Raw genomic sequence first — 24311 nt, forward strand, 5'->3', positions numbered from 1 at the left:
TAAAATGCACTCATCATTGGCAAAACTGATGGAGAGATGAGGCATGTGTCAATGTTTCTATTTCAGCAGGCATGAAGAAATGTTTATTTTTTTAAATTTTCAGTTTACAGTGGTGTTGTTCCAGGATTCTGTGATGTACTCAGAGGTGGTGCTGCTCCTTGTACAACACACCTGAGATGCTAAGAAGAGCAACAAGGCCTAGCAAATTGTCAAGGGAGCATCTCTAGTTGGAAAATACAATTCTGATGCCTGCCAATGTCAAAAACACAGCCTGATCAAACACAAAAAAAAAAAACAAAAATAAACACAACACTACTGAAACCTCTACAGTAATGAAACAAGAGGGCTGTGGGTTTAATTTGTGACTTAATATAAAGATATTTTATTGAGCAACAACTCAAAGCATGCATCAGCTCTACACAAAAGGCCAATTTCTGCTTTCTCCACAACCCTGGCAATGAAGCTGAGTTGTGTTTGCTTTGGAATGAAAATGACAGTTCTTGTTAAAGCTACTGTGTTCAGCATCAATACTGAACACTGTAGCCAAAGATGTCTTCTGGTACGAGAAATAGTGCTTCACTGCCACTTATTTAATAAGCACTGGGTTGAGATAATTGGCTAGTGTTCTCAAATACAGTAGCTACTGTTCTTACTGCAGCAGTCTTTGCATGCGTATGGGAAAACAGAGATATAGGAGAAGATTTATTTCGGAGACTGCTCAAGATCCCAAACCCAACAACAACAGATTAGATTAGAAGAACTGACCATTTACACTGTATCTCATCACTGTAGTCAGCTGCTTCTTTGTCTTGCCATCAGCTCCTAGCTGGAGCATTCCAAGAACTGATGCAATCCCATGTGGAGAAACCACAACATTATCCTTAGGTCTGCTTTTGACCAGTTGATTGAAAACTTGGATTCCAATATCTGAGCCCAGTTCCTCTAGAGACATGGGATTTGGTGGGAAGCACATACATGTTGACGTCAAGGCAACAAACAAGAGAGCAAACTGCCAGTCCATGGTTCAGCTCAAGGCAACCTAACAGGGAAAAACACACAAAAAGTGAAAGAATTGCCAGAAACTCCCACACAGTCACAATATGTATTTATACACTTCTATACACTTATATGAAAACTATGCATATGACCGACTACTATAATTGTAGATACCACTCATAATTTAAGACTTTCACAAGGGCAAATATTGAAAACAATATTTTAGTAGAGTCTTGCTTATCCAACATAAAGGGGCCGGCAGAATGTTGGATTATGGGAAATGTTGTATAATAAGGAGGGATTAAGGAAAAGCCTATTAAACATCAAATTACGTTATAATTTTACAAATTAAGCACCAAAACATCATGTTTTGCAACAAATCAACAGAAAAAGCAGTTCAATATATAACATTATGTAGTAATTACTGTATTTACGAATTTAGCAACAAAACAATTTAATGTATTGAAAACACTGACAGCTAAAAAATTGACTATGAACACATAAAGATATAATTGCATAAAATGAATTTAAAGTAACAACATTGTCGGAAGTTAAACCCATAAAAAGTTCAGTCCTGTGAAGATTTTTAAAAATCTGTGATCCTTGCCTGCCTAGAGAAACAGGTGTGGATCCGCGGAAGGAGGCAGACTGCGTTGGATAACACAGAACACTGGATGAGCGAAGGCTGGATAAGCGAGACTCTACTGTACCTTGAACTACTTAAGCCAATCAAGAACATCTATATCATAAGCCACTAATTCAGTATCTGAAGCTAGAAAAGATACTTGGGGCTCTGTGATTTTGTATGATACCCATACCATCATTTTAAACACAATTTATCCTCCTACAGAAAGGGTGAAGAAGTGTTGGCTATCAAGATGTTTTGGACTTTCTCATAGTTCTTTCTGCTGGCCATGTTGTGTTATGCTAAAGGGGGCTGCGAACCAAAGTATCTGGTGGGTCAAAGAGCATCCATCCTGTTTTACGGGTTATTTCATATAGTACAAGTAATATTTTTACAATAGCAGTGATGTAGAGATCATAATTTGCCTGTTAATGTTTGTTTGTGTATTGATCAAGTCCTAGTTAAATTTTACAGCATGTGCCGAATGCAGAAATATCAAAAACTTACTTGTGAAATATATGGTTTTATAAACAACAGCACAAGTCAATAAGGAGTCTTCAGTAGCGTGGAAACTTCAGTATTACTTTATACACACCCTGTTTAATATACTACATTAGTTGCAGGCACATGTGCACTCCTGAAAGAACTGTAATAGTAACTGCAGCATCTAGCAATTAATTCTGTACCCCAACGCCAAGCTACTGGAATATATCTGATCAATGATGGACATCCACTACATTTTGCTCCTATGGCACTCTAGTACAATGTAGTCAAATTGCAGTGACCAAAGTAAAGTTTCCTTTGTTTATTTTAAAACTCTGAAATATATGCATTTTTTTCATCGAATGCAGCAAGTTTAGTCATATTGTTCGCTGATAATTTAGTCCCTCTGCTGCCACCTATAAATATCTTCGTGTCAATAAGAAATTATTTAGTGCATTACCTATGCAATCCAATCATTCTCCCCCTTATTCACTCCCTAGTCAAAACATTTATTCTAGGCCACAGAATAATTCACAGGCCACATTTATTCACAGGAAGTATTAAATAATAGGCCACATTTTGATGATAGAGCAAAATAAGACTCTTCATGCATGCCATTTTCCCAAGTCTTGAGATTTCTTTTAGACCTATAGTTCTATCCAGCTGCAATACCATACAATGAAGTGTTGTCTGAACTCATGGTATCAGTGAAACAACGGTTGCTCCCATCCAGTAACAAATTGGAGCCTTTCACACCCAGCTGCAATCAAGTGGGAGCCATTTTCCCATGATGAGATTAAATCACACAATGTACTGACTACATAGGAAATACTCATACAATCTGTTCCCATCATCTTGATGCATTATTCACAGAACCCCAGCTATACAAAATTACAATCCAGGAAAGTATATGAGGGTGTTTCAAGAAACATATATTGCTGTCAACCAGATCAAGTGTTAGGATAAGACATCCGAAAGTACTGAAGTTTGCTATCACTGTATGGTGTAACAAATCATATTAGAAATCTACTGACCATTTCATATACAATATACGTCTACTTGCATTCGACTGCTTTGAAGCTCCGTGTTTCATATTTCTGAACAGTTTGCTTTCTTAAACTTTTTGTTGCACCATTTTAACTACAAAGTGTAACTTATTATTTTGCCAAACTAAGGTTCACAGTGTAAACAAGACACAGACTTGCACTATGTAAACTTTGCTCAATTTCAGGGCAAAAATGCCAGGGTAAAAACTTCTGCAAACCAAATTTTAAAGCATTCCACCCTCCAAGACCGTCTATCCTATGACAAGATGAATTTGTTAGGAAATAAAAAGTTGATCAGAAACTTTGCGTCAACAATATGTAATACTTTAAAAGTTATAAATGCTGCTTCCCACTAAAAGCTGCCAAAGATTTACATTTCAAATACTCAACAGTAAGGGTGACAACAAGGTAGTGTTACATTACTAATAGAAATTTATTTTTCAAGATTAGGCACTAAGCCTTGATCATATGTGCCCTTCTAAATCAAATAAGCAATTGTGAAGTGGGCTGATGTGAATGAAGTTATCTAATACACTTGATTCTACTTGAGTAAAGCTTCAATTTACTGTAAAGCAACTTGTTCACTATACTAGGAATAATTCCACCTTCCTAATTACATATTAAGTAGATCTTCAAAGTATTTGTTGCTCTTTTTAAAAAGTTATATTCAAAGTAGATTTGAAATTCACATTCTTCTAACACCTGTAAAGGTGGACCAGAAATCTGTACTATCACATTCACAGAAGCCAAGTGAACGATAGCAATGAAAACATTACACTATGAGTTAATTAAGGGTGTCTGTTTCAACAACAACAAAAGAACAGAAAGAAACCATTTGTAAGCTTTCAGCACAGAACTCACATTAAAGGAGGAAATGCTTGACTTCTGAGACATTTCTTGGCTTGTTGCCTAAATCACTCTTCTATTCATATAAAGATAGAAGTTTGATTTCTGTCAAATTGTCTTCCTTCTGCAAGGAGCCTGCCACACTGTATCCCTTACTAATGTGTATATGTGCCTTCAAGTCACATGTCAACTTATGGTGACCCCATGAAATTCATAGTGCTTCTTCCTACGAAATACAGCCTACCGCACCTAGAATTGACTGTCAGTCTTCCATCCAACTAGAGAAACCCCCAAATCACAGTATCATATGGGGTGCATGGGATGCCTGAAGAAATAAAACTGTCTTGGCATGCTCCTGGATTTAATTCAGGATCTCATCACCGAATTTTTGGCTTATCAGGCCATTTTCACTTCTCCTTCTGTCAGGATCCAATGCCTAGGAGCTACCATACTGAGAGCTGTGTTGCATTTGAAGTTATACCTTTGTCTTATGATGCAATTTATAAAGTAACTGTTGAATTATACCTCCGACATATTGCTAATGGTAATTCGAGCAGACAGCTGCATGTTATAGTTAATGAAAAATGGAACCACTTATCACCTTGGAGAAAAGTCTGGAGGATGAGCTCTGGGATCCAAGGTCCTTCATATGTGCACTGTTGGTTTTTTTTGGCTAGAAGATGTAATGTCTACATTAAATTGACCAAATACAGAAAGACCACAAAATCTGTAACAAAGGAGTCCTAGGGGGCAATGAAAGTGTAATACACAAAATGTTTGAATGCTAAGCCTATACAATGTATGCTTATAGCAATCCTCACTATTGATAACAGCATGTAGTACCTGTACCATACTTTACAATAAAGTCCTATTTACAATCTTGACTTACTTTGGAAGACAGATTAGATCCTCAGCTGACACCTCACCTCATGTTTGACCTCTCATGCCTCATCTCATGCTTTCTCAATCAAACTCTGTTCTCATCTTCAGTAACCTTATGACACCAGGCTCATCCCTATCATATTTCCTGTTTATGGTTGCAGTAGAAAAGCTTTTTTATTATTATATATTATAAGAAAAAAAACACATACAAAACTACTACTACAAAAAAAATCACTAATTTACCTCCATCCCCTCTCTAGTCTTTTTAAAAGACTAGGAAATAGTTCAAAATCTAGTCCAAAGACTTCTCTTTAATCAAAAGAAGATAATTTGTCAATTTCTGCCATTTAAAGACTTCAAAATGCAATCCTCTTCTGTCAGAACATCAGTATTTATCATTTCTGAGTACGCAACAACCTTGCTGTCTGAACCATATAGCGACATACTTTGTACTCTTAATTTGCTCATTACGAAGTCCCAAGTACTAATAGGAAAATCTTAATGTAGCTTTGCACTATCTCAAGAAGAACAGGAAAAAGTTGAGACAATAACACTTTTCTCCCCTCTACTTCAAGAATCAAGAACCAACTATTAAGAATGAATGAAAGAAAAGAAATGTGCTTTTTGTTTTTTCTTTAAGGAGGGGCAGACGGAAGGCTGCCAGGATTTGCAATATTCCAAGGACCATAAAATAAAGGATTGCAGCTGCGATCATTTCCAAACCTAAGATATGTGATGTGTGCTGAAATAAATAGTTTTGCCTGTCAAGTCAGCAATGCTTTTTTTATATTGAAGATAATACTTAAGATTGTTTTGCTGAAGATGCAACACATTTTGACCCTGAAGGGCTACATTTAGTCTGTTAGAAGCAATAAGCGCAAACAAAACCACAGTGCAAGGCACCCTAGACCACAATGCAATATGAAGCTGCCTCAAAAAACATCAGCAAAGCTTTGTGCCAAAAAAGTGCTATAATGTGAGGGTGTTTTTTTTGGCTGAGGAAACCGCTCTGCCGACACAGGAGCATAAGGCAAGACAGAAAGCTCTTCTGACAAAGTGGCTGAATCAACAACTGAAGACAGTTTAGGCAGAGTGGGATTGTATTCGAATTAAAGCAAAACAAATTGCAAAAAAAACCCAACAGTTTTGCAAAGAGGTGATCCTCCAGACTGCATAAATCATCATAGTTTATTTCCTTTTAGGCTTGGCATGGACACAGACAACACCTTCTGCAAACAAGCAAACACTAGCCCTCTACCACAGGCCATCTTACTTGAATTTATTTCAAGCAAGTATTGCCTAGATATTTTAAACTGTATTTTTGCACCCATAAATGCCAGAATATGTGTTTTTAAAATTAAGCATAGTGTGAGAAAGCTGGAATCAATACAAACTAAAATGTTCCAACTTTCTGCAGAATAGCTGGCATTTTGACTGCAGGTATTACTGGATGTTTGCCATTTCCACTTACAGCAAAGCATTTCACTGTCAAATCTATTTTTTCACTAGGTTAAATATAATATTTAACACGGGCAATAAAGCAATTCTATTGAGGACAGTTGCTCAAAAGAATAAAATAAAATGTCTGCCTTGCTGAACCAGACGTTATGATTAAATTAGGTATTCCACCGTGATCAGTAGCCATGTTCTTTTCTACATTGGCTCACCTCACCAAACGAACTTTTTTGCATTTACAGTAGAGTCCCACTTATCCAACATAAATGGGCCGGCAGAACATTGGATAAGCGAAAATGTTGGATAATAAGGAGTGATTAAGGAAAAGCCTATTAAATGTCAAATTATGTTATGATTTTACAAATTAAGCACCAAAATAACATGTTTCACAACAAATGAACAGAAAAAACCATTCAGTACATGAAAACATTATGTAATAATTACTGTATTTACGAATTTAGCACCAAAACTTTGTAATGTATTGCAAAATTGACTACAAAAACATTTACTTCTAAAAGGCAAACTGCGCTGAATAATACAGAATGTTGGATAAGTGAAGGTTGGATAAGCGAGACTCTAGTGTAATAAGAAGACATGCAATGCATTTTAACTGCTTTTTCAACTGACAGACCCAGTCTTTTAAACTTGTACACGCCTATCTATATTTTATAAATGCATTTTATGAATGTTTATGTAAGTTAATTTTTTAACTGATTTATAGTGTATTGTACTGTTTTTATATGTCTGTTTTATTGTAAGCCACCCTGAGTCCCCTGTTGGGTGAGAAGGGCGGGATATAAATATTGTAATAAATAAAAAAACAAATAAATAAATTTTTCCTGCACCCTTCTCCGGTTCTTTGCACCCTTTCTGAAGTACTCTAAGGTGGTACACAGAGTTTTCCATCATCACACTATGTAATGTCTTAAAACAGTGCAATTTGGCTTTACTATGAATTTGCCTTTGTACAAGTTAACTTCTTCAATGCACTTTATGCTTTTAGCATCTTAAGAGTCAGAAGGATAATTTCTAGCACAACCCTCTGTCATGCAGGAATAGTCAGATCCAACATTCCTGAAAGATGCCCATTCTGCTGCTGTTTAAAGAACTCCAAAGACAGGGAGTCCACCTCATCCCCTACTTCCAGGCAGTCTATTTCACTACTGAACAGTTCTTACTGTTAAAGAAGCTATCACAACTATTCCACATTCACTGTTGTTAAGTTCATTTTTGTCACTGAGCATCATTTTACATCAGCACCACATCTTGTATGCCATTCTGTCACTCACACATTTTTCTTGAGAGAGACCTATTCCTAAGTTTTCATTCTTCATCTGGGATTTTCACCAATCTGAGTATGAAAATATGAAGCTGTTATTTTTCAAAAACAGGCACTGGTGCTTCAGTCCCATATACTCTACTCCCTCAAGACCTGCAGTCTTGGTGCCAAAGCTCCTTTTAGCTGGGAGCTTTCACATACAACAGAAGAGTTTACTACCAAGCCAGAAATCCTTCATCAGAAGACTTTTGTGAAGAACAAGAATCTCACAGCCTTCCAAATGTTGCTGCACTCCAACACCCAGCATTTCTCATTATCAGTTACGGCAGCTAGAGTTGCTAGTAGAGTCTCACTTATCTGAGCTTCACTTATCCAATGTTCTGTATTATCCAACAATCTGCCTTTTAGTAGTCATTGTTTTTGTAGTAAATGTTGCAATGTTTAAGTGCTAAATTCGTAAATACAGTAATTACTACATGACATTACTGTGTATTGAACTGCTTTTTCTGTCAATTTCTTGTAAAACATGATGTTTTGGTGCTTAATTTGTAAAATCATAATGTAATTTTATGTTTAATAAGCCTCTTTCTTAATCCCTCCTTATTATCCAAGATTTTTGCTTATCCAATGTTCTGCCGGCCCATTTATTTTGGATAAGTGTGACCCTACTGTACCTGGAATGCAAGGTTTAATTATTTCCACTTCTGATTTAGTGCTCCTCACGAGTTTTGGCTACCTCAATAAATAAGATCCAAAGTCAGACTAGAGCCAAAACAGAATTATCAGGGAAATAATGTTTACTTTCTTCTTTGTTTACTAAGGAAACAAAACACCCAATTGGTAAATTCCGATAATTACACTGAAACTCACTTTTATTGCAGAGATTGGAATTCACTACCAATCACACAAAGGTCAAAATTTCCTTCCCCACTGAAAGCGGCACAGAGGAATGACATAATTTACTGGAACTTTTGGAGGACAGTCAGTGTTTCATCAGATGCCTACCTTGTCTCTCTGTTTTTTGTGTGTCTTTAAATCACTACAAACTATGGCAACAGTAAGGGGTTTTTTTCTTGCAATATTTAATCAGAAAAGATTAACCATTACCTTCCTCTAAGGTTGGGAGAGTAAGACTTTTGTCCAGTGGTTCTCAACCTGTGGATCCCCAGATGTTTTGGCCCTCCACTCCCAGAAATCCTAGCAGCTGGTAAACTGGCTGGGGATTTCTGGGAGTTGTAGGCCAAAACACCTGGAAATCCACAGGTTGAGAATCACTGCTTTTGTCCAAGGTCACCCAGTAGGTTTCATGACTGAGTGGGGGTTTAAATCCTGGTCTCCAGAGTTATAGGTCAATGCTGAAACCACAACACTAGCCTCACTGGTAATCTTTTTCAGACCAGGAAATGGCTAGATTTGGGGGACTGCGGATGAGAAAGGTTTGGGACATTGAGAGAAGAGCTATGAAACATAGCTATGTGCCCTGATACAGGTTCACAGACCTTATTTGTCCCATCCTTTATCTCTTTCAAGCACTTACAGATCAATAAGAACAAATGCAGGGAAAATAATCCTACATTCACAAATATTTCCCCTCTATCCATATCAAGACTAGATAAATTACTGGACAGCCCCAGAGAGGAAATTCAGTGTAAAGGAAGTGTAAATCTAAGGAAGGCGCAGAGAGGTCATGTGCTCACCACCCTATTAACTTGCAAGGGATACAAACAATTATCATATCAATTTTAGATCTTTTTACAGCAAAATTAAGAAAATAGGCCATGATTTCAGATTTCTGCATCAATATTTCGAGCACTGTGTGCACTTTTTGGCAAGGAAAAGATCAGCTTCCTTTCATTGCTCAATAGATAAAAACCAGAAGTGTTTCAAATATAATGTTCATGTTAAAAAGATAACATCTCTAGATTTTTTTTTAAAAAACCCATTCTTAAATAGTGTCTACTATAACATGTATTTAAAAATAGAGATCTGGGAGCAAAGAATGAACCTGAATGGATGTGTTAAATCCAACTCAAAATCTCACTTTAACAGCAGATATTCGTAAGCAAGCTCAAATTGCACACAAAAAGAGAATTAACTGCTCTGTGTAAACGTGGTTCAACTCTACTTAGAAGTCTAGAATTATTACCTTGCTAGACTCAACATTTCAAGATGATTAGGTCTGACTAGTCAACAATAGATCTCATCCTACACCTTCAATGCCTTAAGTCATTTAGTTATTATAAAAATTGTATTCCCTGCAAGTTCACAATTGTGCAATTAGAAAGAAAAAGAATGCTACAGACATTTGGAAACTCATTTTAAGTACTCAAGAGTCCCCAGAGAGCAGCATTTTAAAAATACATCACCACAGTAATTTGTCTGCTCACAACCATATCAGTTAAACAAACAGTATCTTCATTTTGTTAGACCAGTGGTTCCCAAACTTATTTGGCCTACCGCCCCCTTTCCAGAAAAAAATATTACTCAGTGCCCTCTGGAAAGGGGGGGCGTGGCTTAGGGGGTGGGGGTGGCTTAGGGGGTGGGGGTGGCTCCTGCTCAAGAGGGCGGGGCTGAGCCTCTCCCCTAGTCCAAGATACAGGGCTGGGAGGGGGAGGGGGAGGGGGAGGGGGAGGTGGGCGGGGCCACAAATGGGCGGCCAGGACTTGGGTGGGCCGAGTTACGAGCTCTGAGTCAGGGCTGAGCTTCTGTCCCTGTCCTACGGCGCCTGCCAGGACACAGGGGGCAGGACTAGAGGAGGGGGCGGGGCTTCTTCTCAAGTGCCTGACGGAGCTGAACCTCTATACCCTGCGTGTTCTAATAAGGGCCTCAGGGGAGGTATAAAGAGGCTCAGCCCTGTCTCGTGCTCTTGGGAAGAGGCCCCACCCCTGCCGCTAGCCCTGCCCTTTAGTCCTAAAAGGCCTCTCAGGAGAGGTATATATTCTCAGCCCTGTCTTGGGAAGAAGCCATGCCCACTCCTCTAGCCCCACCCCTGTGTCCTAACAGACGGCTCAGGATCTCAGCCCTGTCTCCAGTACTTGGGAAGATGCCCCGTCCCTCCCCTCCCCTGGCCCTGCCCCCATGTCATAATAGGTGCCTCAGGAGAGAGGTAGAGGTTCAACCCTGTCTCGTGCTGTTGGAAGAGGCCCCGCTATGAGCGGAATACATAAATCAATTTTTCTAAATCTTCTCTTCTTTCTTTTATGCTTTCACTGCCCCCTTACAGTTATTCATTGCCCCCAAATGCTCCTGTGGCCATCACTGCCCCCCTGGATCGCTGTAGCGCCCACTTTGGGAATCACTGTGTTAGACCTTTTGTCACTTGCAAGCAGTATGCAAGAACTTATATGAAACAGAGAAATATGAAACATTAAATACCACTAAAACTATAGAATTTTTAAAGCTTATCATCCCCCCCCCCCTTGCCTCACTGGGGGTTTACTGAAATTGCCAACATGTGCACAAGAAACATATAGTCTTCTTCCAACCAGTTGTGTAGACATCCTACATTATAAAGTCTGCATGGCGCAATAGAAATTAGGAAATCCCACTTGTACTTCTTTTTAAATATTTTAAATTACAGGGAGACTAGCTATGCATTTAATATATTAGAGGAATTAGCACTTTAAAAAAATGCAAGTAGCAGCTTCAGAGGCTTCTCTCAAAATGCAAATAGCAGCCTTCGATAGGGCAATTTTGTTGGATGTCCAAAAGCCACCCTCTTGAGACTACTTGCATAACAGAACTTCTGTCCAGCCTATTTTTGTCCCTTATGCTCATTATTTTCAAGATCAAGCATGATGTCATGCACCTTCAAAATCATGAATGCTGTGTGCTAGTTAATGTACATATATTAACTAGCACACATCACCTAGGATTTCCTTTAATCACTTATTCTTCAATTTCCAGAGATGGCTCAAAAAAGCTTTTCTAAGAAACTCATATTCCCTCTTCCCCAAAACACAACTACATGCCTTTCACCAAGAAGGCTTATACAAGAAATAGGGAAGGCACATTTTACCTCCCTCCTCCAAAAGAGAAGAAATCCAGTGCAATCAGCATCTCAAGTGAGTGAATGTCTTATAAACAAGCTTCTTATGAATAATGCTTACCCTAGAAAGGCCAGTTAGTTTCCAGCCACCCAGTATAGTAAGAATGAAAAGAAACATTATACAGTGAGGAGACACTTTTCTTTTACAGGGTTTGAGTGGGGATATGTGTACAGTTCAACTGACCAATATGTAAGTCAAACACAACAATGCCTTAGTTTTCTCCATCCGTTATAGGCCTTCTATTATGCCCTTCCATTATGTCCAGCTCCCTAGTTCAACACAAGAATTCTGGTAATACCATGACATCTCTCTTTCTCAAGTGTTTGAGGTTTTTAAGGGGAAAGCAATATCTAGTCTGTTCATTAATCATATCAGAAGTGCCGGTGAGAACTCCTGCAATGCAAGGTATCTTTTCCCCCATTGCATCTCTTTATCTTCCAACTCACTATATTTTTTCTGTAAGTAGCCCTATAGCTTACTGACTCAAATATATATGGACTGGATGTCTCTCATCCATATTTCACCCTATTGTTGTCCCAGGTTTGCCAGAAAGAGAAACTAGTCATCCATTAACAGTTGTTCACTGCAGCTAACTAGTTTTGGAATAACAAGCAGCTACAATGGCAGGGATCACTGTGGCTGAGTACTAACTGTGCTGCTGTGCAAACCTACAACTGATTACAGGTATTACAATTGAACACACAGAAAAAATTAAAGTGGCATCTGGATGACTGGAAATTGAAGATAATTTCACACCATTTAAATATAGATTTGTTAGGAAAGGTAGTCTGAATGCATATTCAAAGCTTTGACAAATACTTTATGCTCCACTAGGTATATTTTAAAATGATGGGCTAACTGAAATCAAGGAGATTTAAACCACTAACCTAAATCATAGAGCTAATTGGATATCTAAAACATTCTTATTTACAACTCATTATAGCATTTTATTATTATACTGTGTAATAGTTAACATTTGATTTGTATTAATGTAGAAAGTACATAATGCTGCAGATGTTCATTAGGAGTGGTAAGAATCAATAAACAGTGAAAGATCACATAAACATTACAAAAATGTAATTGCATTAACAGTCTAGACTGGCAATTGATGGCTCGCCTTGAACTATTTTTTTAATTCCAATTATTATTAACTCTTAGTAGACAGATCATCACAACACTATCTTCCTCATTTCACGATAATTTTTATTCATGGATTTTAAGAGGAAACAAGCTTTCTTGTTCTTTCAATTCCACATAAATCTCACTGTTTTAAGTTTATGTCAAATAATAAAAATATTTGTTAAGTGCAAAGGAAGTCACCCATCTAAAAAGATCCCTTTCCAAGTGAAGGTCCAAGGTGCAGGACTAACTTGTTGTCCCTGCTCTTGCTTTATAAACAGCAGAGGGTGCACTTGCATACAGATGAATTTACACACTAAACATAAGAGAAAATGCATTGTTAAAAGCCATGTCTATATTTTTCTCCCTTTGACTTCTTTAGAAGGCACAAATTATGTGGTACGGTGTTTGAGTAAAATGCGTTTTTTCAAAATCTGTCAGAGCACTCATTTTCTACATAAAACTGAAGTGTTTGATATTTCTATGGTCAAGAAAAAATACCATTTTCACAGCTGGAAAACACAAGTTTAAGAACATGGGACAGCAGAAGTGGGTTTTTTTCTCTTGCCAATGTACAAAAATCTTGGCAAGTACATAGAAACTACTCCATAAAGAACCCCATAGTCAAGAGAATAAAGCTAAAAGACCTATACACTACCCGTGTCACGATTGAGTATTGACATGTTTATAATTATTCCAGAAACAGATTTCAAGAAAGAATTCACCAACAATACCTCTCTTTTTACCCTGTACTTTGAATTCCATAGTTCCATCATCCAGAAGCATAAAAACCAGATGTAATGTTCTTTGTACTAATGGTAGCCTTAGTATTAAAAATAAAAATGGAATCAGAACAATCTATAAACTGGGAAAATTACTCTTGATGTCTGAAGAGAAGTAAACAATATACCTATTAACACCTGGAAGCTGCATTTCACTGGAGAGAAGAGAGTTCCCAGCCATTTCCTCTGATATATTGTTAATCAAGAATATAGCTATTATCTCCACATGAAAAGAATTAGGCATTCTTTTTTCTTAGTATAAGGAGAAATTATGATTTCAGCACAACAATAGCTTCAACCCATTATGATGGATGACATGTCAGGAACATTCATCACTCATCCTTGAATTTACTCAAATGTTTACAATCTGCCTTCTGTATCCATGGTTTCCGCATCCATGGATTCCTATATCCACTGCTCAAAAATATCCCCCCCCCAAAAAAAAATAATAATCCAAAAAGCTAATATGATTTTATCATTTTGTTTAAGGGGTACTATTTTACTATTTCATTGTATACAATGGGACTTGGGCACTCATGGATGATCCTGGAACAAATACCAAGAATCAATAAGCCAGCTTTGTTTCATCATGCCTTATCTTATGATCCAGTGCTTTGCATGCAAATTAAGCATAAACACATTGATAATTAAGAACTAGGTCTTCCTCGATGAATTATGCCACTTAACCAGTACCATCCTGCTTTTATCTGTTGTTTTATCTGTGAAGAAGCACTGCATGTTGTCAGCAAAGCAATGAATTCATAAGAACAAAGCAACTAATTATTAAAAAGCACATGAAAACTAAAGGCTTAAGTTCCAAAGCAGGATTGCTAATGAATTCCTTACATTTAAATAAATAGATGTGAGGAAACAGCAGCTAGAAAATGCATTAATTTTAAATAGGTTTCATTTTAGCTCTAAAAGTACACTCCAATAGTTTCATGAGGTTGTGTGTATATGTGCCTTTATGTTGCCTGTCAACGTATGGAAATCTCGTGAATTTCACAGGGGTTTCTAAGGCAAGGAACACCTGAAATGTAGCCTACAGCTCTGACATTCATTGGTGACCTCCCATCCAAATACTAACCAGAGCTGATGCTGCTAAGCTTCAAAGAGCAAACAAGGTTTAGTGCCTTTAGGATTAATTCAAGACATATTTTCTTCCCACACTAATGACTATTCAAAATTATAGGCCACAAAACACAAGAGTGAATGAAAACTACTCGTAATGAAACTCAGCAAAAGTAACCATATTCTTCGACCTCAGGGTCAAAATGCATTCAGTCACAGTAAGACTGATATTAAATATTTAAATGCATGTCTCCATAGCTCCCAGATTATCTCCAAATTGTTTAGGTGGGCTCAAAAAAAAGTACTGGAAAAAAATAAACCTTGGCTTTCTGGAGGATGCATTTTGTGGCTGACCTAGTTCTTTCCTCGGAGCAATTTCTCAAAGGATGTTGTCAGCAACTGCTCGTTAGAGAGGCAAGTCCCTTGCCAAGCTTTAACTGGGAAAGGCATTCCAATGCCATGACTGAGTGAACAAAAAGTCCATCCCCACTACTGACCATTTCACTTCTCACTAACAAAAATGCCCTACAATCTCTCCAGGTATGCAGGAAACTGATTCAATGTATTACTACACAAAAAGACAATGGGTTCTTGGTTTCTGGTGGAGTTTGGTTCCAGCACCCTAAAAACAATGGATGCTCAAAAGTCCCATTATATAAAATGGCATAGTGAAATTGTGTTCTTCACACAAAAAGGCAAAAACAAGTTTTGCTTTGGGAATTTTAGAGGGGAAGTTATATTTTCAAACTGTAGATTATTAAAACATTAGATACAGAATCCATGGATAGAGGGATGACTATGTTTTACTCAATCAGCACTGATGTTACAGTGCATGGTTTGTTGTGCCCTCAAGAGGAAATTTTGTACCCACTAACAAACTGGTGCACGTCAATACATTTGGAAGGCATCTTCCATTGTCTTAGTCCATTGGCCACACTGAGTGGAGCTGATTTGATTTATAGGCCAAAACATCTGGAGAGCATCAGTTTGAGGGAAACTATTTTAGAGCATCTCATTGAAGATGAACTTTATCTACATGCTATGTGTCTACCTTGTGTTCCACTGTTTGGGTAACACAACAGTTATGTGAGCAAGTCATAACAATATACAGATTACAAGCAAAAGGGCAATATTTAGAAACTAATATTGGCTAAATATTGAGATGAATATGAACCATGCATGTGTTGTGCTTATCCAAACACCCTCTGTCTCCTCTAACAAGTCACTAAGACATGTTTGCCTAATGCACTGTATTATCGAAACTCTATTCAAATGTCAGTGGTATTAGAAATCTACCTGGGGTAAAAGCAAGTGCTGACTATTTTACTCAACTTCATTAACACAGCTTTTGAACACAAAGTCCATTTCTGTTTTTCTTAAAAGTGTGCACGAAATCAGAGACCCCAGTGGCGCAGGGGGTTAAACCACTGAACTAGCAGACTGAAAGGTTGGTGGTTCAAATCCGGGGAGCGGGGTGAGCTCCTGCTGTTAACCCTAGCTTCTGCCAACCTAGCAGCTTGAAAACATGCAAATGTGAGTAGATCTATAGGTACCATTCCGGCAGCAAGGTAATGCCGGCCACATGACCTTGGGGGTGTCTACGGACAACGCCGGCTCTATGGCTTAGAAATGGAAATGAGCACCAACCCCCAGAGTCGGACACAACTAGATTTAATGTCAGGGAAAAACCTGTACCTTTTATGCAGGAAAGCTTTCATTTGGGAATGTTTAGCTGCTACACAGAAGAGGAAGGGCTAAAAATATGCCTAAAACATTTAAAAAATATATTTTCTGACTCTGTAGTAACACTAAACAATATGAGGAATTTTCTTCATAAATTTAAATCTCAAAATTTCACTTCAAAGCCTTTAAAAAACTCATCATCAAAACAAAACCTGTCATATGCAAAAAAAATTGTTTTTGAAACAAAAAGTATACACTTCCACCTTCCCATAAAATCCTTCATAGATTGTATATTTTGAACTGCAAAGATCACAGGCTAAGTACTATCTCATTTTAAACAAATTAGACTCAAATGTCACACTTCTCATGAACATCCTTATTTCCAGACACAGCTTGGGAAAAACATTTGTTATTTACCATAACAATGTAAAACAAAACCATCTCATACAACACCATACTATAAACAAGCAAAGGATAACCTTTAGTTGTACATTTCTTCTCCACTCTCCTTTCCCAATGCTGTGCAGAGTTGTGCTGTCTTAAAAATGCCCTACAGCAACAAAACGTCATTACATATAGCTGTAGTATTGCCATTTTTACTCTTTTCAGCAAGAGAAGAAAAGCCTAAAAATTATTTCAGACTTTTTGTGAGCATTTCTTTACATGGGCTGACAAGAACATTTCATCTCTGTAGTGGATTTCTTTTAATTATACCCAAGAACAACTTCACCAGGGGAAAACAAAGTAAGTTATTATACATTTCTAAAACACACTAGCTAGATAGTTTAGCACAAAAAAGAAAGCAAAGTCTATTATATGGCAGGCTACGGGGGGATGTACGCAAGGATTTCTCCTAGATAATCTATTCTGGTTAAGGAAACGTGAAACACACACTACAAATACTTATCTATGTGATTCATCCCTCTCTCAGGTGAAACTTTCGCTTTTCCTTAGTCATTGGTTCTCTATATAGGAAACTTCTGTTTCCTACAATACACACCTGTGTTTCCTATAATGCACACCTATTATACAATTATAATACAAGCAAGAACTTCCTATGTGAAGCAGGAAGGAAGGTTTTGTAAGGGGATCAGACCAAGCTCTTGAGCCTATAAACAAAGAATCAGAGTCTATTGTTAGTCCTGAATCTGCAAGGGCACACAGGTCCATCAAATTGTTTGAAGGGGTAGTCACTTGTCTACCAAACTATACGGCCCAAAAGGTTTATATTGTAGACCCATTGGTTTCCACTGATTTTACACATTAAGCACCAAAACATCATGTTTTACAACAAATTTGACCAAAAAAGCAGTTCAATGCGCAGTAATGTTATGTTGCAATTACTGTATTTACGAATTTAGCACCAAAATATCATGATATATTGAAAACATTGACTACAAAAATGGCTTGGATAATCCAGAAGCTTGGATAAGCGAGGCTTGGATAAGTGAGACTCTACTGTATTTAAAAGAACTCTAAAATCAGGACAGTAAATAAAGATAAAAACTCTGGAGACAGGAGAATTCCAGACAAGAAACAACAAGAGACAATTAACACCTCCCAAAAAAAGGATTCCCCCAGGCAGGAAGCAGCCAGGTTTTGATGCTGCCAGGCTACTCAATGCTAATCAAGCTGACCAATTTAAACATTCACACTTGCCTCTGGCAGACAAGAGCTCTTTCTTCCAACCTGCGCTGTCCACAGACATAAACCACATTGGCCTAGTTTCCAATAGACCTCAGAACCATAGATGCAGGTGAAACGTCAGGAGAGAATGCTTCTACAGCTCAGAAAACTCACAGCAACCCAGTGATTCTGGTCATGAAAGCTTTCGGCAGCACAGTTATTTCTTAACCCTCTTTCCCTAGTAGAAATTTCCCTACTAGTTAACTGAAAAACAACTTAGCAGTAATAGTAATTTTTCATACCTATCCCCAGCAGTTATGAGTCCTTAGAATCATAGAATTGGAAGAGACCTCACGGGCCATCCAGACCAACCCCCTGTCAAGAAGCAGGAAAATCACATTCAAAGCACCCCCGACAGATGGCTATACAGCCTCTGCTTAAACCTTCCCTGGCAGTTGCTTTCCCTTTCCTACTTTCTTTTCTCACAGTTATTTCTCCTTCCCCTTCCTTAGCAGTTACTAACTAAGTAGTTAGTTACTCCTTATCCCCCTTCTCTAGCACTTATTTCTCGTTCCCAATCCTCGGGAGCTATGGCTGGTTCCCTTTCCCTAGTCATGCCTCAGCCCTCAGAAGTTGCTTCCCGTTGCATGGAGTTGGGAGAGAGGCGGGGGTTGAGAGAGAGAGAGAGAGAGAGAGAGAGAGGATAAGAAAGAAAGCAGACCAGGCCACTGACGGCTGAAGTCAGGAAGGAGAGAAAGAAGCACGAAATATTAATCCCACAGTTCCAAAATAATAACGCTAAAGCCAGGAAAGCTCACCCCAAGGCCAGCGGGAATGGCAAAAAAAAGCAGCGCCCTCCAATCGGAGCAACAAGCAACGTTTCCTGACTTCCTCCCTCCGCGACTCAGCCGCGCGCCCGCCTCGCGCCCCGGATTTATCCCGGGGACCAGAGCGGAGCGCGCGCGGCCACGCCCCGGCCACGCCCCCTCCCCAAAGGACATGCCCCTTTGTCCCAAAGCTCCGCCCCCGAAAGATCACAGCAGCTCTGTAAGGCTCTTCCAGGCTCGGTTGCTGTGAGTTTTCCAGGCTGTATGTCCCAGAAGCATTCTCTCCTGACGCTTCGCCCACATCTATGGCAGACATCCTCAAGAGGTTGTGAGGTCTGTTAGGAACTAGGCAAGTGGGGTTTATATATCTGTGGAATAATGTCCAGGGTGGGAGAAAGAACTCTTGTTTCTTTGAGGCAAGTGTTTATTGGTGCAATTGGCCACCTTGATTAGCATTAAATGGCCTTTCAGCTTCAAAGCCTGTTTGCTTCCTGCTTGGGGGAATTTTTTGTTGGGAGGTGTTAGCTGGCCCTGATTGTTTTCTGTCTGGAATTCCCCTGTTTTCAGAGTGTTGTTTTTTTTATTTACTGTACTGATTTTAGAGTTTTTTAAAAAAAATACTGGTAGCCAGATTTTGTTTATTTTCATAGTTTCCTCCTTTCTGTTGAAATTGCTTGTGGATTTCAGTGACTTCCCTGTGTAGTCTGACATGGTAGTTGTTACAATGGTCCAGCATTTCTATGTTCTCAAATAATATGCTGTGTCCATAGATGTGGGCGAAACTTCAGGAGAGAATGCTTCTAGAACATAGCCATACAGCATAGAAAACTCACAGCAACCCCGTGATTCGGGCCATGAAAGCCTTTGACAGCACATTCTTCCAGTCTCACTTGCAGGATTCGCACAGGACATTGAGAGCTGAAGTGCACCTACTCTGCCAAACTTATTTCCATCCACGACTACATCAGCTTTATGTTTGCCTTTCAAGGCCCATTGTAACAGGTACATTTTATAAGTGTGTGTGTGTGTGTGTATATATATATATATACATATACATACATACACACACACACACACACACATATATATGCTTTGAATAACATAGGCAAGGATGAACACCCCTGTGGTATTTGTTTTGCTGTCTGTGCCCCTGCTCAGAAGATTTCACTTCACTTTCAGTCCCTGTGATAATTGGATTTTGCACAATTTGGCTTGTTGTGGAAACAAGGATTGGAGATAAAGCTTCAGTGGAGACACTTTTCCCCATGATAACTCTTTCAAGAGTAAATTTCCCTTCTGAAGGATAGATTTCTCTCACTCCCTGATACCTAACTATGAATCATTTGTAATCCGGATATTTGTAACTCAGGAACAGCTGTATACTATGTTATATTGACATAGCAGCTCTTTAGTTTTTACCCAGTTTGGGTCCCCAGATGTTATTGAATGACAACTCCCATCCCTTTCGATTATCTACCACGTGGACTGGGGATAACTACATCTCCCAGGATTCATAGCATGGAGCCCTGAAAGTTAAAGTGGTGTCAAACTGTATTCATTCTATATCACAGGGTAAAACTTAAGGCCAGTGGACCAAATCCAGCCCTTCAGATGCTGTACTACAACTCCTGTATGTCATCATTAGACATCATGATTGACAGGAGTTGTGATACATCTGTAGTGCTGCTGTTTGGTTGGTTTAGTCAGGAGAATGGTGTCTGAGTTTAGATTACAAGGCTCAAGAATATGATGTTTGACTTTAAAATGTCTTATTTAACCTTTTCCACAATCTCAGAGCCACACGTGCTGCTGGGTGGCAATTCTCATTTTACCAGGTCTTTGGCCTTTTCTGCAAAAGAGTCCTGGTGCATCACCAATCTACATCTCCTAAGAATACTGCTGAATACACATGCTCAGTATGGAATATATCTCACCACGTTAAAACAGTGGATGTGGCTCTTAATGACACATGTTGCATTATCACAGGATGTCTACACCCTACACCACTAGAGAAATTATACTGATTAGTCGGTATTTCACCACCTGACATCTGTTGGGAAGTAGCAACCTGTAATGAAAGGACCAAGGCAGTGACATCTCTGGACCATCCTCTGTTAGGATATCATCCAGCAAGCCAATGCCTTAAATCAAGAAATAGCTTCCCAAGATCTACAGAGATGCTTGCAGGAACACCTCAGCAAGTGAGAGTCCAAAAATGGCAGGTTAAAACCAGGACTCTCAATCCATGGCTGATACCAGATGAGAAACTCCCTTCTGGGCACACAGAATACTGTGCAACTTAGAAGGCGCTGAACAGACTGCGCTCTGGCACCATGAGATGCAGAACCAATCTTAGGAAATGGGGCCACAAAGTGGAGTCCGCGACATGTGAGTGTGGAGAAGAGCAAACCACAGATCACCTATTACAATGCGATCTGAGCCCTACCACATGCACAATGGAGGACCTTCTTACAGCAACATCAGAGGCACTCCAAGTGGCCAGCTTCTGGTCAAAGGAAATTTAGTATAATGCCAAGTTTTTAACTTTGCTTGTGGTTTTTCTATAGATCATAACTGTATTCTCAATTCACTTCTGACACGATAAATAAATAAAATAAATCTCTCAGGATTCCGTAACATTGAACCATGACAGCTAAAATGTCAAACTGCATTAATCCTACAGTGTAGAAAGTCATCCACTCAAACAGTGTGATCTGCTTTCACTGGACTGTTGGGTTGTGGGCGGGGGTCCTTCCTTGTTTAGATTACCTCACAAAACAGTGTTTGAAGTTCTGGAAGTGCTTTGAGAATCACAAGCTTGCTGGCAGTTGCCTTCCTACTGTGCATGGGCCATGGCGCTTGTGTTATGTAAGAAGCCACATGTTGGGGTCCCTTCCGCACTACACAATTCTAGCATTATAATTCTCACTTCAACTGCCATGGCAATTTCCTATGGAATATTGAGATTTGTTGTTTGGGGGAAAATTACTCATGGTTCAAAGCATCTTCCTAAGCTACAGCAGTTGTAGTGGAATCAGAGTGCTCTAATTGTGTATTGTGGAAAGGTCCTGACAATGGGTTTCCTATCAGCATGTAGGATTATTCTGTTTCAGGATGGGACGGTACGAGGATCCTTTAAAGATGTGAACAAGAACATGTATTTATGTATTATCTAAAACTCTTTACATGGGAAATGACTAGCTTAAAATAGAATGCTGTCCTGTAGAAGTTACTAGGATTTTTCTCAAATGTTTACAGATCTTATAAGCTCATATGTCTACTCAGAAATAAATCTTGTTGGTTCTCAAGTCAACTATGACTTGTGGTGGACCTATGAATGAGAGGCCTCTAAATCACCCTGTCTTCATCAGCTCTGCTCAGATCTTGGAGACTCAGGGCCCCGGCTTCTCGGATTAAATCTGTCCTCCTGTCATGTGGCCTTCCTCTCTTCCTACTGGCTTGATTGTCTTTTCTAGTGAGCCATGATAAGTCCAAAGTACGATAATTTCATCCCAGGAATAATCACAAATAGTCAAACACAGGGATAGACTTTTCTATTATATTTTGGAAATGCTCATTTCCAAAACCTTGTCTTTGGTCAAAGCTTCTTTGCATGATCCCTTAAATACCATATTTCTGTAGTGCATTTCCATGCTACCTTTCTGCTAGCATTAGCCACCATATTAGCCACTTTGAGTCCCTATATCAGGAGAAAGGCTGGATAAAAATAAATGAACAAATAATGTGATTTACCATTTCAATTATTACAACAAAATAAATGATGATATGAAGGAATTTGAGCAATTTGTGACTTCTTCAAGAGTCAATAGCAGAAGGTCCTTCACCTGAGTTTTGCTTTTGTAATAGAAGACCGTAGTTGATGCCACGCACTAAGTTTCATGACAAAGAACTTAACCCAAAGCCAGCATCCTGCTCACTAATACTCACCCTAACCACTTTTAATAGCAAACTCAACACTCACTCAGATGAATGTTGACAGAATGGTAGCCATCCCAAAGGTGTGACCATGATCAATGGAAGAGCAATATGCTTTTCAACACTTTGTAGTTTCCTCTTGTGTCACAATAGTTCTCAACATTTAAAGTAGTTTCTGTTTTGTTGCTGCAGATAACTTTTTTGTTGTTGCAACTGCATACTCATACTTGCAAATAGCTTTTATGTCTTCAGGAAAAAGCTCCTAAATAAACTTTAAGTCGATACTATTCATGAAGCAAATCTCATTAAGTTCCGTAGGGTTTACTCATGGATTGGAGTCTTAATAGCCACTGGGGAAGTAGACAAGTCTGATTAATAAGTGATTAAAAGTCATTCTTTCACCATGGAACAAAGCAAACAGTGGAATTTCCTAAAGATCTATCCAGAGAGTAATTCTAGTTATCCAAAAGGAAGAAGAGTCAGATGGCCAAATGCTGGATTTGGCTTTAAAGCTGGCATGAGGCTTGACGCCGTGCGATTGTGTGCCAGCTTGCTATGTTGCCTCATAGAAAGATTTTGCCCTGTTACTACTACACACATCCTTGACAATATAAACAAACAAGCACCTTGTGGGCAACAGCTTTCATGGCTCAAAGAGCCTGAAAGCCACAAATAAAGAGATTTTTCCGTTTTTCACTCTGGCTTTCTTGCTTGGCTTTAGTGTGTTTTACCTTTCAATTCTCTTTTAAAAGAAATAACACTTATTTTTGATTTTGCTATGGTGGAAGAATTAAATCACAATGTGCAGAGAAAATGAGCTGCTGATATTGCTATATGTATTTTGTGAAAGAATTAATGCCAATAAACTCACTTTGTCCTATAGTGACCCTATGAAAGAGTCCTCTCAGGGAGAGAGGGTGGAATATAGATAAATTATTATTATTATTATTATTATTATTATTATTATTATTATTATTATTATTATTGCATGACACAGCAAACAAGATAGATATGCTGGATTTCGTTTCACAAAATCACAAGTCGAATACTTCCCAAGTGTCTAGGACTGTGTGATGTATTTTCGAATGATGTGCGCAGATCCCAGTAGGGTGGTCTTTTGCAGTTGTATTATTTATTATTATTATAATATCCGAATCACCTTATCATCAATAGCCCTGTTCAGGTCTTGCAGACTCAGGGCCAGGGCTTCCTTGATTGAGTCTGTCCATCTATCATGTGGGCTTCCTCCTTTCCTACTGCCTTCTACTTTACCAAGCAGCATTGTCTTTTGTTCTGAGTCATGTTTTCTCATTATATGCCCAAAGTATGGCAGTCTCAATTCAGTTATCTTAGCTTTTTGAGAGAGGCCAGGCTTGAGTAACTAGAGTAACTAGAACCCATTATTCGTGCTTTTAGCAGCCCATGGTACTGATAGAACTCTTCTCCAGCACTGCATTTCAAGTGATTTTCTTCCTATCAGTTTTATTAATGGTACAGCTTTCAGAATTATACAAAGAAATGGGAAATAGGATGGCATGGGCAATCTTAACTTTAGTAATTTCTTCTTGAAAAATCCCTTTCCTGTGCTAGGTGTTAAATTGGCAAA

The 24311-nt window shown here is 38.7% G+C and overlaps 1 protein-coding gene across 1 annotated transcript in view; it reads right to left on the bottom strand.

Moving 5' to 3' along the window:
* Positions 1–18913, bottom strand: part of serpine2 (serpin family E member 2) — a 33175-nt gene extending 14262 nt beyond the window's left edge. Inside the window, exons 1-2 of the mRNA XM_003218264.4 lie at positions 18761–18913; positions 766–1039 (exon numbers count right to left, since the gene is read on the bottom strand). Of these exons, the coding sequence (XP_003218312.1) occupies positions 766–1021 (256 nt within the window). The 5' untranslated portion in view covers positions 1022–1039; positions 18761–18913. The remainder of the gene's footprint in view (positions 1–765; positions 1040–18760) is intronic.
* Between the last annotated feature and the right edge of the window lie 5398 nt (positions 18914–24311).

The sequence above is a fragment of the Anolis carolinensis genome, chromosome 3, assembly GCF_035594765.1.
Source record: "Anolis carolinensis isolate JA03-04 chromosome 3, rAnoCar3.1.pri, whole genome shotgun sequence".
NCBI lineage: Eukaryota > Metazoa > Chordata > Lepidosauria > Squamata > Dactyloidae > Anolis > Anolis carolinensis.